The sequence below is a fragment of the Mirounga angustirostris genome, unplaced genomic scaffold (assembly GCF_029215605.1).
Source record: "Mirounga angustirostris isolate CCGP_5_RB_7025 unplaced genomic scaffold, mMirAng1.0.hap1 SCAF_3, whole genome shotgun sequence".
NCBI classification, from domain to species: Eukaryota; Metazoa; Chordata; class Mammalia; order Carnivora; family Phocidae; genus Mirounga; species Mirounga angustirostris.
Genome location: NW_026991711.1, coordinates 2,925,003 through 2,941,731, shown reverse-complemented (window position 1 = coordinate 2,941,731; position 16,729 = coordinate 2,925,003). Strand labels below are relative to the sequence as shown.

The following is a 16,729-nucleotide window of genomic DNA, read 5'->3' as shown; positions in this document are numbered from 1 at the left end:
CACTGTGTGGCACTCCTTCTGCAGAAGGAGGGAGGAAGAACTCGCCGCCTAGCCACACGCAGCACAAAGGAGCAGGGCGTGGCGAGCGTCTGAGCTACCAGAAGAATCTGGCCCCAGGAAATAAGCAATAAAGCCATTTTTTACAATTTAGTATTTGCTAATGACTCTACCGTATTTGTGACTCTGCTTATTACCGGTTTAAATACTTTACACCTTTCCTCTTTCCTAAGGACCTTCACCATGTCTGTTCACGGTGCCCCTCAATTCGATACAAAACAATAAAACGGGAATTCTCTTGTTCTACTAAACAAATGACCATTTCTATGTCTCACAAAGTCAATTTGTTAAAAAAAAAAAAAAACATATTTTGGACCAATTTCAAACAACAAGGTAAGAAATAAAAATGAAGACTTATAAATTTGCCCAGTTTGCTAATTTGATTCTAAGGTCTCAGTTCCTGTGACCTTGCAGGACTGCAGATCCCACCAATCCTATAAAAACAAACCAACTCCAACATCCCAATAAGGAACAGCTGAAAACCTGTCTCTTGTTTGGTTTTGGGCAGAGCACAGCCCCTGCTCCCACATGCACCGCCCACCAGGAGTTCCCACCGGAGGAGGGAGTCTCCCCAACCCTTGCCTGACCTTCTTGACTTCTTTCCTTTGCCTCTTGCAAGGAAATAAGACCTACAACCACTCAAGAGTTTCCAAGAAACACAGAGACATGGACACAAGACGGGCTCTGCTAGAGCTGCCCACTCCCTACCTTTCTCTCCTGGTAATCCTGGCAGGCCCGCTGGTCCCGGTGAGCCAGGCTGCCCCGGGGTCCCCATGACGCCCATCTCTCCCTTGGGACCTGTGGCCAGACAGAAGGACAGTGAATGCTGACTGCAGATGCTACAGGTCACAAACAGACAGGGGGCGGGAGTTCACAAATCATTTACCTGGAAACCCAGGAACCCCAGGTGTGCCCTGCTGTCCAGGGAGACCAGGGAGCCCCGACTGTCCCGTCAGGCCAGGCAGCCCTTGGGACCCTTTATCTCCTTTGGGACCTGGCATGTCCAGGCCTGGAAATCCGGGAAAGCCCTTCTCTCCTTTCACTCCAGGAGGGCCTGAGGGGGGTGAAGAGCGAGAGCAGTTAGCAGGATCTGCAGGGAGCCCTGCGGGGCACCCCCCCGGGCTCAGCTGGAGCTTTCTGCAGGAGGCACGTGAGCGCGCGTGCCGTGCTGGGGGCCGGGATGCTCCCACCGTCCCAGGTGGCGGCATCTAGAGCCATGGGGCGGTCCTGCGGGGACAAGGCCCGGAGACCAAGCCCTCCCCTCTGCCATCAGTGGGCAGCAGCCTCCACTGCCACCAGCCACAGGCCTGTCCGCAGCGTTCGCACCCCACGCTAGCTGCTTTTCAACCATGTTTGGGGATCGTCTTGTCAGCCCACCAGCACTGTCTCACTTCCGGGACTGGTCACTAAAGGCAAAGGCAGCTCCTAGCTATGGGCCAGTTTATGGGACCCACAACTTACTAACCTCCCCCACCCCACGGGAAAGTAAGATGGAGATGCCAGTCATTTTAAGTAAATGAAAATGTCACTGAATATACATCTCTGGCAGGTAAACCAAGCTCAGTGGGAGGAAAAGAAAGACGCCTACAACCCTTCACTTAAGTGAACATCAGACCGGTTTCCACAAAGCAGAATCGTCCTTTCCCCCTCTTATTCGCAAGGGAGCACTAATCCCCACTTTACGCAGACTCCTGACGGCCCGTCCCCTCCATCAGCATGCTTTGGGGAAGCAGTAATTGTGGAAGAATGTCCCATCACCTGAGGATCCTGGTGGTCCCTGTCCTCCAGGGGGGCCCATCGCTCCGGGGGGGCCAATTCCAGGAGCTCCCGGAGCTCCTTTGGGACCTTGTAATCCAGGCGGTCCTGGGTCACCTGGATGGGAAGAAATTGTAGATAAACTGCATACAGACCATTGCATGTCTCACAGCATACACTACCCACCCACACGATAAACCACAACAACACAATACCGTAAGGTCTAACCTCCTATGCTTTCCGTCATTCACTCAACACACATTTACAGAGCACGTGACAGGGGCTCTCTGCGTACACCAAATAAACAGGCCCCAGCCCCTGCCGCCGTCTAGACTTGTCTGTAAGAAGTCACCTCGGGGCCTCAGGTGGCTCAGTTGGTTAAGCGTCTGACTCTGGGTTTCGGCTCAGGTCATGATCTCAGGGTCGTGAGATCGAGCCCCACATTGGGCTCCCCGCTCAGTGAGGAGTCTGCTTGAGATTCTCCCTCTCCCTCTGCTCCTCCCCCTGCTCACGCTCTCTCTCTCACTCTCTAAATAAATAAATAAAAATCTTCTTTGTTGTTGTTGTTTTTTAAGATTTTATTTATTTATTTGACAGAGAGAGCCACAGCGAGAGAGGGAACATAAGCAGGGGGAGTGGGAGAGGGAGAAGCAGGCTTCCCGCTGAGCAGGGAGCCCGATGCGAGGCTCGATCCCAGGACCTTGGGATCATGACCTGAGCCGAAGGCAGACACTTAACGATTGAGCCACCCAGGCGCCCCAATAAAAATCTTAAGAAAAAAAGTTACCTCTGATTCCCTGAAGGCCTGGGGGGCCGATAGCACCATGCTCTCCAGGAACGCCTGCTCCTCCGATGTTCCCCTTCTCTCCAGGTGTGCCGGGAATGCCGGGAAGACCCGGCAATCCTTTGAGTCCTGGTAGACCAATGCCCGGCTCTCCCTGGAAATTCCCGAAGCAAGGAAAAGCCAGTTCACCAGCATAGCCCATGAACTCAAGCCCAGGGTGCAGGTGCAGACAGTCAGTAAGGACCAAGCTACCTGCCCATGCACACCTGCCCAATACCCACAGCCTCTACCTGCCTGTGTGCACCTGCCTGATACCCACAGCTTCTACCTGCCCTCCCAATAGAAAGGGAACAGGCCAGGCTAGCCTTTCATTGGCAAAGTGAAACTACTGCCCTTGGCCCTTTCTCCCATTTCACATGATGCCTTCTAGCAATTTCACTTCCCTTCCTTATAATCAGAACAGGAAAATATCTGTCCCCTGGTCAGCTATATTTGCTGAGCAGAATTTCAAGTATCAGCAAAAGGCAGAGGGATGTTTGAGGCAAGGAGAGTCCCGAAGTCACACGAGCCCAGGGGTCCCCAACTGGGGCCATTCCCCCGCCCCCTGGGTGACATTTGGTAATGTCCAGAGATAGTTTTGGTTGCCATGACTGGGGGTGAACGCAGGGTGTTCCTCTGGTATCTGTGGATAGAGGCCACGGAGGGGGCGGCTGAAGCCCCACCATATCCCAGGCAGCCCCTGCCACAAAGAATTACTGGGCCAGCATGTCAGTAAAAGTAGGCTCTCCCAGGTGGCTTGCACGCAGCCTTCTCCTGCCACTCCCAGGAAGGCCCACCCTGGACCCTGAGATGCGCTACACACACAGGTAAGCATGTACTCTGAAAACTGGAACAAACGATTCCCTCAAAACATCAACTACCACGTACCAGCACTTTCTTCCTTTCTACTCTGTGCTATTTCTTTAACCAACAAAGCATGCTGATCCAACATATGCCGTGACACTAATAAGCCACATTTTATGGGTCTAATTAATAATAAGGATGAGGAAACAGCAATCCAGAGAGCACTCAGCACCCACCTTTTGGCCGGGCACACCCGGGTTGCCAGGTAAGCCGTTAAATCCCGGGCGACCCGGACTCCCAGGAGGTCCCACGTCTCCAGGTAAGCCATCAACACCTGTTAGGAAGAGTCACAAAACCACCAATGTACTAAAGCTATTCCCCCCTTTCCTCGCCTCCCTCACACTTGCTCAGACGTCCCTGGACTGAGCAACTGAACTGAACTGGCCAACCACAAAGAGCCCTTCGAGGTGGTTCTAAGAAGAGCGTGGGGCCTCGCTCGCCGTCGGGGGAACCACCGGTGCCCACTGGGGCAGCTTGGGTGCCCTGGACCACGTGCTGTGCCTGCTGCCCTCCCTGTCTCTCTCCCACCGTCCCCTCTCCCCTTCCTTCCACCCAGCTTTTCCTCCTGTCCCACCCCCCAAACAAAACAAAGACCACCGTGGCACAGGCAGCCTCGGGTGGCCCTCCCACTCCGCGGCTCCCAGCGTGCCACCGCTCAGGGCAGCCCTGCCGCCTGTTCGAGAGCCCACCCAGATCCACTGGAGCCCACCCACATTTTCACAAGACGCCCCGGGAGTCCCAGACGCCCTGGTGTGAGCAGCGCCGCTGCAGGCCATGGGTTCTTGAACGCGGCTGCACCACGCCAAAGGCGCGTGGGGCACTTAGAGACTGGGCCCCAGCCCTAAAAGGCCCAGGGGGCTAGCAGCTACCCCGTGGCTCGACTGTGCATGAAGGTCCCCCTGTGGGATGCAGAGGTCCGCGACGCGCGGTGATCTGTACGTATGCAGAGGTCACACGTGCTGCGGGGCTGTGGTACTGAGGGGTCTCGTCAGAGAGTGGACCTAACCGCCCACCAGTGTGCGCATCGCCAAGCCGCTCTGAGTGGGCAGCCAGCCTCCAACAAGGAGACCCTACCAGCTAACTCTTCTACCTCTCAGGATGGCGCTATGGTGCTCACAGGGGAGAGGGTGGGGCTCGGGAACAGGCAGAAGGCCTCAGCACTGTCCCTGTCAACTGGGAGGGTCACCGAGGGCCTTCTGCCCCGTAAGCCGGAGAGACGTGGCCACGTGCGTGTGTGGGTGCAATGCAGCACCTGGAGGGGTGTGCAGGCCCGTAACTCTGCCAGCAGGTGTGACACAGGCTGAGCCTCTGGACGGGAAGCTAGGAGCCTCGAGAGCTCTTTCCACTAGGTTGCACACACGGCCAGGAAAACTGGGGTCAGGACGCCGGCCCGAGCAGGAAGAGATGTCCCTTACTGCACACAGCGCCTGCTCAGTCCTGGACCGAGGTCCACAACGGCAAGTCTACGTCAGGGCCCACCCACAGGAAGACAGACCCACAAGAGGAACAGAAGCAGTCAAACTGTCCTCCTGACCACCTTACTGTTTCCAGAAAGAAGTTCTGGTTCTAACATGTCAGCACCCCATGCAGACCCAGGCTCTGCGGTGTGGGGGCCCTCTCCCCCTGAGAGTGAAGCCCCCTCCCTCATGTTCCCCAGCTCCCTTCCCGCTGACCCACACCCAGCCTGGCACGGGGCCCAGCTGCTCTGCGCATCCCCCGCACTGATGAGGAGAACACCCTGAAATGCAGCTTCTGCCAGCTCCCTGGGCAGCTGCCGGGTCCTGACGTCTCAACCCCTCCCGGCCAACCCACCGCCTCAGTGACTGCATTCGCTATCATCCAGATTTCCGCAAGCTCCCCTGAAGGGCAAGTCACCAACTCAAACAGTGTGTTTACTTGCATTGCCTCCTCTCCCCTAGGATTCATGGGAATGAACAGAATGGCCACGGCCCTCGGTGCCAACCAACCAGGGAACGGATGCGACGGCCGGGGCCCAAATGGGCCATGGGCAGAGCAACGGCCCCACTCAGGGGCTGGCTTGTCCTGCAGGTTTACCTTTGGGGCCGGGGGGCCCTGGAAATCCGATTCCGGGCTGGCCGACAGTGCCCTTCTCTCCCGGGAGGCCTGGCCTTCCTGGGGTTCCAGGAAAACCTCGGTCACCTGTTGTGAGCAAGACCAATAGTCAGTGAGAGAAAAACCTGTCATTGTTCCAAGCGTAACTCCAGGCAAACGAGAGGGTTAAAAATACCTTGTGGCCCTGAGAAGCCTGGGGATCCTGGAAGTCCTTGTGCTCCAGGGGGACCAGGTAGGGGCACAACTTTTCCTGCTTCACCCTTGGGACCTAGGGGAAGAGCAAAGACACGGTATGAGAGCCTACATCCCATCCTGAGTGAGGACGCAGCGAGCGAGCCCATGTCCTGTCCCCAGCACACTGCCTACCTACAGAGCAGCCCCACCTGCATACCTCCACTTCCTACCTTTACTTTTCTAGAATCTTTCACAGAGAGCTCTTCCTCTTTTCCCCAAAATTTATAGCCAAAAGGACCTAGATATTTGACACATGAATTCCCTAAGAGTCCACAGTAAGAGTCCCAAAAAGCTAGAAAATCTGTAACAACAAGAAATGAGATGACCCTGAGTAATTTCTTAATTAGCCTGCCTAATTTTAGCGTTCTCCCTCAATTTATCAGACAACACCAATTCTACGTTGCTTTGAGGCAGCCCTAAATTACGGTCATCTGGTGGGACGTGCTAAGTGGGTGATCAGCACAACCCGCAAGCATGTAGCTGGACAGCCGTGTGCCCTCTGGAGCAGCCCAGCCCCAAGCGCTCGTGCCTGGGAGACCCCTGGGGGTCAGGATTTAGCTGCCGGGACAAGACCAAAGGGGTCACCTCCAAGATGTGTGCACGGACTCTCCACACACCCTATACGAATGCGAGACATATGGGGCTTCCCAGGAACGGCCAACACATTCTTTCGCTGCAGACTCTGAGAAATGCCAACCGACTGACCCCAACACATACTTGCTATCAGTTCCACCCTGGGAACAAGCCTTTAATGTCACCAGAGTAAACACGGCTCTGGCAGATCAAAGAAGCCTGCGTTTCTAATCCAGAAGCTGCCTGAGTCTGGATGGCCAAGCAAGTCTACAGAATGCAGACAGCTGACCATCAGCACTGTCAACACCTCCTTCAGGAACCTTCTTCCTTCCCTTCCTGCTAGGATGCATCTGTGTGTGCCCCAGTTGGTCTTTCTGAAGGCAGTTTCTGGCCAAGAAGCGCCTGATTCCTTTTTATGGTTCTGCAAATTTTCAGATCCAAAGAACACTTGAGATGCTGATTTTGGAGTCAGGAGCTATGGGGAAGAGATCACAGGCCCCTTTTCCAAGATGGGCGGGGGGGTGTCTTCCTAGGTCAAACCCAGTATTTCTCTGCCCCCAAAGGAGTCACCAAAGAAACATTTCTGGGATCCTTGCTAAGCCACAAACAATGATCAAGGGAGTCATAACTGGGTGCTAGGTAGTCATGAGCCATACAACCAACAAGAATGATAGTAAGAAATACAGTAGGGCGCGGTGCTTGCACTTCCAACAAAGACAGGCTACCGTGCCCTGTGCAGAAGAGCTTATAAATTGGACACTATCATGTCATAAGCAAGTAATGGTTCCCGGTGGGATAGGAACTGATAAAACCTGGGCTGGATATATGGCTTGTGACAGAATCGGCAGATCAGTGAGCACAAAGGCCACGCAGTCGCCACCCCCCCATCAACGGTTCCACTGTGTGTGTCTCAGTTTCCCCGCGGTCAACCGTGGCGTGGCTCAGGAGGTCCACGGTAACTGGACGCTGCATATGTGCTCGCGTCATTCACCTCACGTCACCTCACCACGGAGACACTCTGTCACGTCCCCTCGTCACAAGAAGGATGGGCACAGGACGAGAAGGTATATTGCGAGACACACACACATCCACACGACGTTCATTACACTGTGTGGTTATAAGTGCTCTATTTTGCTCCTGGTTGTTCTTGGTAATCTCTTCCCGGGCCTCATTTACATTTTAACTTTGTCACAGGTCTGTATGCACAGGAGAAACCTAGCGTATGCGGGGTTCAGTACTGTCCTGGCTGCAGGCTTCCACGGGGGTCCTGGAACGTGTTCCCCCAAGTATGTCATCTAATTCCTCCCTAGCTTGGTCACACAGCTACTTACTATGTGGTTCAAGCTTTACCAGTCACACAACTGTAATCACCCGAAGTCCTTCTGTTCATTTTTAGGATTTCTAGGACATTTCTTAGCCCTGCACTCTTCCTTCCCTCCTCGGTGCCCAAGCCCTTCCTGGCCTCTGCTCTTGCAGCCCGGGGAGGGTAGGGGGCCAGGGAACGACGGGAGTGATGGGTTTCTAGCCTGAAGCATATTCCACGACCTGCACCTGGGAGCCTGCCGTGTGCCAGGCCAGGGGCCACCCCATGACCACTACCATCCCTGATAACACGCAGGGCGCCAAGGGGGAGTGAGCGTGTCCGTGGGAAAGCCTCGTGTCGGCCTCGCACCACGTGCTCTGCCAAACCCCCAGCAGTGCGCACCGGGAGGGCAGGGCCACGCCTATCTGGCTGCCGCCACCCCGCCACTGGGCACACAGGCCCAACGGAGACACGGTGCACAAGTGACCGAAGCCAGCCCCTCACTGAACAGCAACGGTGAGGCAAAGACCACCCAGAATCAGCCCATAGGCACCTGCCCATCCGTGGAGAGGTGAGACTACCCAGCTTGGAATATACAGAAGCCCATGTGGACTGTTCACCAGGGAGACACAGAAAATAGGTAAAGAGAAAAAAAACAAGCTCATGTTGGTATCCCTTCCACAGAGAAGGCCCACTTGAACTGGAAAGCACTGCATCCTCGTGAGAAGAAAAAGCATCTATCAATTCAGATGCTTTGCAGCCAGATTCTACACATCACTGGGCCCTTCTTACACATGAGGCCACAAGGTACGGTATCGCTACAGTGGGGCCCAGGCCAGGCCACCTCCTGTAAGAATGGACACCAGACTCCTGTCCCCACGTCGTGGAGCCCAGTGCTCTGTGCACCTGAGGTCCTCGGGCCTCACCTGGCTGGCCTGGGGATCCAGGGGTCCCCGGAAAACCCGCTTGTCCTTTGTCACCAACAGGGCCAATAGGGCCAAACCCTGGAGGCCCAGGAGGGCCGATGTCACCTCGACTGCCGGGGAATCCAACTCCCCCAGGGGGTCCACGCTCTCCTTTCAATCCTACTGAACCCTGACACGCAAAGAGAAAAGAAACGTTATCAGCAGACATACCAACATGTGTTCATCTCACATCCCTCCACCATCTGTAGTAAATAAGTATCAGAGTTTAACTGGCTTATGCTATTTATTGACTTCCCCCTCTACAAAGGTCAACTGTCAGTTAATAAATGACACAGCATTCCTGTCTATGCTGGGCAGGCACCCTCCCTCCCCACACAAGGACACCCTTCACAGAGCCTTCACAGAAGTATTTGTATCTGGAACTGTCTTTTCAAGGGTAACTTGCAGGCCACTAACTCTAAACTTCACGTCCCATCTGACATGCGAACATCCAACACATAGGCGCCAGAAGATATCCATGCACTGTCCCCCCACTGTTCCCGTCAACAGCATCAACGCCTACGTTTGCAAACTTAAGTCTCCCCAAGGACCACTAAACATCACATGTAACAATCACCACCCAAATGAAAATATGTAGCTACGATGCAAATAGTTCATTTCTTCATTCTTTGCAGATCTGCTTATAAAGTGGGCATTCCAACTCTGGAAATAAACATACCGGGGAGCCTTTGGGGCCGGGCAGACCCGGATGGCCATCTCTCCCAGGAGACCCTGCTCTGCCTGGCATCCCGGGCTGTCCTGGAAAGCCTGGGTCTCCTTTGTCTCCTTTGAGCCGTGCGTCGAAGTAAATCTCGCCAGGCTCTCCCTTGGCTCCCGGCTGGCCCATCAGCCCTGGTGTGCCTTGCGGGCCCTACGAGCAACAAATGGAAGATATCAGTGCACAAAATAGGCCAGCAGCATTGTTACATAGCCAACAATGATACTGAGAAGTCACCTCCTTGAAAAACGGCAGTATGCTCAATCTTATTTTATTTTCTAGAAGCAAGCCAATAGCTCTGTGACAAAGCCATGATCTGACCTCTCACTTCTTGTGTTTCTCTTACAATACCTGGAAAAAAAAAAGCCTTCACTGGGTATTGCAAACAGAGGCCAGGCTAGGGCGGGGGGAATGAGTTGGCACCAAGCATCCAGCTTGGAGGACAGTCCCCAGAGAACCTGCTTGTTCCTTCCAACTGCTAACGTTCACAGGAACATTCTAGCAAGTGCTGGAAGCTGCTGAGTGTGTGACTTCTGGGGACCAAGAACTAGAGAAAGGGCTTCCAGGTGCAGACGCGTGAAGTGTCTGAGGGCAGAATGGCAACAGCAAGCAGAGAGTCTGGGGAGCGAGCGCCGGCCAGCCCCATCACCACTGCTCTGAGCAGTCAGCAAAAGAGAACGGACTTTCCCAGGAGACACACCCTAGCACATTTTCCAGTTCCTGGAAAGTTAAATCTTCAAGGAACGCCCACACCCACAGATGGTCTCTCCTCTAGCCTGAGAATTGGGGTTCACAAGGTTTTCAAATACTTGTCTCAAGTACTCATTCCCTTAGGCCTGAGAAAGAAATCGCTCAGCCTCCCTGCTGACTTGGCAGGATTGTACTCTTGGACAATTCATTTAATTTGAATTCCTTCTCCCACACTCCCTCTGAAACGGCCCTCGGATGTATGTGAGTCACATGTGACCACACACTTCTGTGTAGGTGTGTAACACAGAGTAAGGAGCTGGAAGACAAGGGACAGACCCAAATTCACATGATCTTTAGATTTTAGCATGGGGACCATTTATTATGTGCCCACCATGCGTCACGACCCTCGGCACACCACTCTGGACTCGGGGCCCAGCTGCGCCGGCAAAACACCAGAAGCACCACCCAGCAGGTGAGGGAGCGGACCCTCCAAGACCTTGGATGGGGAGTCGTGGAAAAGTCATTATTTAGTTCAAAGGTGTTGTGGTCTCTTGTAGCTTTCTCTCTCGAGGTAACATAGCTCCTGTGCATCCTTAAATCCCAGCTAAGCTGCGACTCCTCCGTGAAGCCCTCCCTGACACGTGTCCTGGGTTTCCACAGTGGAGCGAACGGTCCTCATTACAGAAACTCTCCTCCCTGCACACCTTTCTCTCCTCCAGTCTTCGGGGATGTTGAAGGCAGGCCTAAGGCTAACTTTGTGACCTGAACGTCTGCAGCTAGGGAGGTATTGCAGGAAGGAGAAGTTGACCAGGCAATATTCACCCATAAAAAATAAACCCCAATGTAAGAAATTACAACCAGTGTGTATTTTTCTCAACCTGGAAGGATCAGTGTTACTTTACGGTGATTATTCACAGACTAGAAATACAGTTTTCCAGGATGGCGAGCACACGGTGAGGAAATACCACTCTTTATCTTGATAATGGTGACCTTGCCGGCTAGGCTATCGTTCAAGGAAGAAATCTAGATATTTTTTTTGAAAGGTGACATCTTGACCCTAGGACACCTCCTGTGGCTTCTCTGCCACAGAACGTCCTAATCTTCAGCGATTCAAAGGTCTTTGGATCCACATTTCTTGACATAAACGAGGAGGAATCAAACGCTGCCTTGAACACCTCGCCTTGGCTCCATAAATTGGAGGAGATCCAACGACGATATGGTCTGCTTCTAACAAGCGCAGCCACCGCGGGGTGTCACAGCTCCTTTCAACTGACCGTCCCGATGGCCCCGAAACCCACCCAGGTCCCCGTGTGGAGCCAGCCTCTTGTGCCATTCCCTCTTTCCCAAAATCCAACCCTCGGCCTTCAAAAGGACATGTCACAGAAACGCTATCCAAATCAAACAGGAAATCAGAGCATTTCATCTCTTTTCATCCTCATCTACTTTCCAGGATGCTCCGGGGTTCGCAGGCACCTCATGCAGCCCCAGCCTCACTCGAAGTGAGAAAGCCCCACCTGTGAGCCAGTTAAACTGTGGAGCTACGGGACAGCCTCAAATATAAGAGAAATTACTACCTGCTCAATTAAATTATTTACCCAGAAAACTGTTTTTACAAACTTGGCCGTCTGCAGAGAGAAAGGAGCTCCTGATGGGGAAGGCAGGGGATTAGAAGTTTTGTTGTGCATTGGCTTTATTTTCTTCTTCATCAGGACTTGTCCTCAACTGTCCTTCTCCCTCCGTTCTCTTTTCCCATTTTTATTAGATTTGGGGCTGGGGGGCTGGTGTCTGGATGGGATTTCAGGCAGAGTCGAGGCAGGAAGTTTCCAGGAAGGCCAAGTAGATAAAGACCATGTCCAGAGGTTAAAAGCATCCTCGGCTGCTTCTTCAAAGCGCTTCTGGCTTTGATCCCCACCAGAGTCAGGGCTTCCCAGTTATGTGAACTTCTCATTTATTTAGAAATATTTTAAACAATTGCAACTTGTAACTTAGCTCCCCAGGCACCAGGGAAGTTCTGGAAGCAGAATCCCGAGATCTAACTTCAAAGGAGGAGGCGATTGCTCAATCCCAGCTGCTTCAGTGCCATTTCAACTCACTTCTGCCCTGACCCGCTTTTATAGAAGCTGCCAGTAATATTTTTAAACATCGCAAATGTTAAAGAGCTACATCAAAAAGGAATAAAATGCTAAAGATTTTATTTTCATCGTGTGACAGAAGAAAAAAGAAAAGCAAAAGGGAAAGCAGTAATGAAAGAAAGTGTGGAAAGTGGCTGACGCTTACAGAGCTCAGAAGAACAAAGAAAATACGAGAACCAGGCCCTGAGGTTTACGCGCTTTAGAAACAGAGCTGATTACGTGCAATAAAATGCCCTTCAATGCTCGGGATTTACAACTATTCTCCTCTATTCAATGGCTTCTTTTTTAAACAAACTAGGAAAACTGGGGAGCTGATTTTCATTTAACTGTAAGGTTTCACATCGATCCGAGATTACTTCATTTATAAATTTAGAAAAGCATCTTCACAATAGATATTGGTGGATAGGAATTTTCAAAACACGTCTCTGTGAGAGAATAAACAAATGTGGAATTCCTCAAAGGCGACAGGCCGGTGATCCTCTATTTCTCCACAAGAATACTGGCTCTGAACTTACTACATTGTTTTTAAGTAACGGGTGTAACTGTTTGCAGATGGCTCCTGGTGGCACCATTTGTTTCAAGAGCCCCCGAGACCCTGTGGGAAGGTGACACACAGCATCCGGCTGCACCTGGACACAGGTACGTGGCACTTGAATTCTGACCAGGTGAGGAGAGAGGCAGGTGAGATGCAGATTCTGGACTCGACAGTCCTGCTCATCGTCAGGCGAAGGACACAGGGAGTAATTCTAGACTGCTCGACAAAGCCACACTTGACCAGCACCCAAATCACACAGCAAAGGCTGTGTTTGCAAACGTGACAACAGACACCTTTGTTAGTTGGCTTGGAGGCAACATCTAATAAGTACGCAAACTCAGGTTTACTTACAGGCAATCCTTCCAGACCATCTCTGCCGGGTAAGCCTCTGTCGCCCTTCGGCCCTGGCTGTCCTGGGAAACCTTTCAGAAGACAAAGGAGATGCAGCACATTACTGCCTGAGACACATCCTCAAAAGCCCAAAACTTTAGTTCTCCAGATTCAAGAGCACAGATATCTTGACATAAGTGGACGGTGTCTGAAGAATCTCCACAGAGTAGTAACAGGAATGGTCACAGTGGGCTCCAGAAGGGAAGCAGTGACCCCAAATTCGGACAAGGACCACTGAAGCAGCTGGTGACAAGAGCCCCCCCAACCCCAAGCCCCAGGACCACTTCCGCCAGAAACATGCCCTTCACTTCGGTTGAGGGAACGAAGGTTGTGGAGCTGAGGGCTGCTGACCTTTTGGTGCCAAATTTTAGATCAGCTTGATGATTTTCCACAAAGTGGACAAACCCCGGAAGTCTGACTTAAAATCTCATTATCAGGCTTTGGTTTGAATGCAGAAACTGAGGTCTCTCATGGCGCGAGATGCGTTTCCCTGTGAAGGCTCCAACCGACGGAAGAAAATTCAGGCCTGGTCCCTTTCACGTCTGGGGTCTTACCTATTTCTCCTGGGGGGCCCTGCGGCCCAGGGGGCCCACGAAGTCCTTCTGTGTCACAGATGAGGCAGCTGTCTCCTTTCTGACCTACAAAGGGAACACGGGGGTACGTATGCACATGTGAACTACTCCTGCATGCTCCACTCTGGCCAGACCCATTGCTGGGAACAGACGCAGGACCCACGCAGGCAGCCCAAGTCCCTGAAGTGCGGGCGAGGCAGAACAGGAGCCCACCCATGGGATGGGGACAGTGCAAGTTGGCTGGCGGCCAGCTGAGCTCTGGGCCCCATGGGATTCGCTCATGGGGAGACGCACCGCCGACCGAGGGCTGGGCGGGCTGGTGGGACTACGGCAGGAGGATGGAGGTCTCAGCACAGAGAAGCTCCTGACCCCGTCGTAACGTGGGACAGCCCAGCTCAGGAAGTACTAAGCAGCTGGTAACTAGAGAGAGTCACCGACACTGAGTGCCCCCTGGCACTCTGGGATGACTTCTAAGACCGTATCCATCGGGACCTCCAAAATCTAAAATTCTAAGGTGTTAGCTGCAACTGTTTTCATGCAGCATTTGTGTTGTAGACCTTGGAAGAGGAAGAGGTTTTGCAATCCAAAGCCAGCCATGGTGCCCAACGGGGTTGGTTTTGGGGGCAGACTCCTAGTCTCTCTACTCTCCGGCTGTTAAGAGACACACCATCATTGGACTGTCCAAGGGGTAGGACACGCTCAGACAGGACTGCGGACACAGTGAGAACCCACTGCAGGCACGAGAGTGAAGAGAGGACCATGCGTCCTGGGCTGGGGTTACAGCAGATGCTGGAGATCAGTAACGATAATGCTGAGAGCCGGGGGGGGGGGGGGGGGGGGGGGCAGTCCCAGGGCAGCTGATGTGCTCACACGGATTGTGGGAACAGGGCCTGGAGGGGTGGTGAGCATTGCAGGCACACGACGGTGACTCGGCTCAAAAGAAAGACATTTGCTCTTTGAGAAGGGCACTCTCAAACTCTGAACCAAAAGATCACGCTAAGGTATCAGTCTGAGGGTTTAATCTGCTGACCATGTAGACAGTGTCAGGGCCATGGCCCCCTGTTGCCTCCCAGGTGGCATCTCATGCTCTCTCCCCCCAAGCCCCCCCCCCGGAAGCCCCACGTCGGGACACCCCGGCAGAGCTTCACGTGGGCAGCCACATGCTAGGAATGGACTTGGACAAGAGTTCCAAATACAGGAAGAACGTGCTCACGCCCACCCACATGCAGAAACAGATCCCATCCAAGCATAATCATTTTTTAAAACATCAGCATCTCTTACCTTTTTCTCCAACCTCGCCCGTGAGCCCTGGCTGCCCCGGAATTCCAGGGGGACCCTGATCCCCAGGCGGTCCAGGCTGACATTCCACAATTCCATCTGAAATGGATTTTTAAAAGTTACAGGATCATTCCCACCACCCGAAGAGAGGATTTGCATCCCCTCTTACTCAATCTCTACCGTAATACCGAACTGCTTTTAGGCTATTGTAAGAGCTGGAAACCCCGCTTTAGCTTCCTTCAAAACAATCCTAGAATGTTAACTCGAAAACAGGACCCACACAGCACCCAACTGATCACTCACCACAAGCTTTCACTGATAAAATATCGATTTGATGATCCTAAAGCACATTTCAGTTCATTAGTCCTGCCCTGTATCTTACTTCCTTTCTACCTTGCAAAGTACACACCATCGTCCTTATTTTACACATGAAAAAACTAGGCCGGGGCACCTGGGTGGCTCAGTCTGTTGGGCATCTGCCTTCTGCTCAGGTCATGATCTCAGGGTCCTGGGCTCGAATCCAGCATCCGGCTCCCTGCTGAGCAGGGAGCCTGCTTCTCCCTCTGACCCCACCCCACCCCACCCCCCCGCTCATGTTCTCGCTCGCTCTCTCTCTCAAATGAATAAATAGAAAATCTTTAAAAAAAAGAAAAAAGAAAATTCACACTGATCCTTTCTCCCAGTGAAGCTTCAAACCTGGAAATCCACTGTCCCCCCCCCCTCCCCCCCAGTCCACATCTGCCCTCTGCATGGAGCCTCATCCGTGAGAACTCCTTTTCTTAATGATGTGTCTGAATTCTAGCAAATAAACGGCCTGGAACCCGCTGCATGTGGACCCCCTTAGGTCAGCCCCACAGAAGACTAGGGTTTCAGGCGCTCTCAGGACACAAGCTGCTAGTGACATGGCAGGACCTGCCTTGAAAACCTGAACGTATTCCCACTGGAATGACCTTGTCTGAAATTGTCTTACATTCTGCGCTGGTATCACTTTGGGATCACAGGACCCCCTTAACTGAATCAAGAGTTTAATGTTCTGTGCTCAGCTTTGAGAGCGGGCTGACGAGAGACCCACCGCGCAAAATACCCCTCTATGTGAGGTCATCCGTTCGGTCACCACACAGACTGTCCCCTGCAGTCCCTTTCTTCTTAGTGCGTGTGTGTGTCTTAGTACTAGTTTGTGTCTCTAGAGGAACAAGAACGTGTTCTGTTTTCCGGAAGAACCACACGATTCAACGGCCTTGCTTCTTCCCTTTGACGCCAGGAGACTCAGGCCTGCTTAACATAGTTCTTACTCCTTCAACCAGTTTTACTGTTTGATTTTTACTATTCCTTTCTGCAGCATGACTAATTTTGCAAAGATACCTCAGTGGGATATGAATGACTCACCAATCCTCGGACACCCGGTCTTTTGTTACCACTTGAACTCTTGAGTGCCCTCCCTGCGCCCCGCAGCTCTGGCCTGACACCTGTCCTACACGAGACGCCCCATGCCATGGTCCCCAAGAGTACTTACTCGTGTGGCCTGGCTGTCCAGGGGGCCCGGGAAGCCCGGGGGGGCCCGGTTGCCCATCTCTTCCACTCGGTCCTGGCAAAGAGGTGCCTGGAAACCCTTGGTCACCTTTCTCGCCTCTTTCACCAGGAAAGCCAGGAGCACCCGCCTGCCCTGGTACCGGGAAGCCTGAAACCAGAACAAAATCTCATGTATGTCACCATAGTGCAAGGTCAACGTCCACAGCACAGATTAACTTTCTTAACTCTGTTCAAGGT

The 16,729-nt window shown here is 52.8% G+C and overlaps 1 protein-coding gene across 2 annotated transcripts in view; it reads right to left on the bottom strand.

Annotated features, from left to right (window-relative positions):
• Positions 1–16,729, bottom strand: part of COL4A1 (collagen type IV alpha 1 chain) — a 134,530-nt gene that overhangs the window by 20,966 nt on the left and 96,835 nt on the right. For both annotated transcript variants that reach the window (XM_045869704.3, XM_045869705.3), the window contains 13 exons: positions 16,476–16,640; positions 14,966–15,061; positions 13,667–13,750; positions 13,074–13,144; positions 9,327–9,518; positions 8,609–8,777; positions 5,748–5,840; positions 5,555–5,659; positions 3,676–3,773; positions 2,600–2,750; positions 1,816–1,929; positions 944–1,111; positions 766–855 (listed from right to left, as the gene is read on the bottom strand). In XM_045869704.3, the coding sequence (XP_045725660.1) occupies positions 766–855; positions 944–1,111; positions 1,816–1,929; positions 2,600–2,750; positions 3,676–3,773; positions 5,555–5,659; positions 5,748–5,840; positions 8,609–8,777; positions 9,327–9,518; positions 13,074–13,144; positions 13,667–13,750; positions 14,966–15,061; positions 16,476–16,640 (1,596 nt within the window). The remainder of the gene's footprint in view (positions 1–765; positions 856–943; positions 1,112–1,815; positions 1,930–2,599; positions 2,751–3,675; positions 3,774–5,554; positions 5,660–5,747; positions 5,841–8,608; positions 8,778–9,326; positions 9,519–13,073; positions 13,145–13,666; positions 13,751–14,965; positions 15,062–16,475; positions 16,641–16,729) is intronic.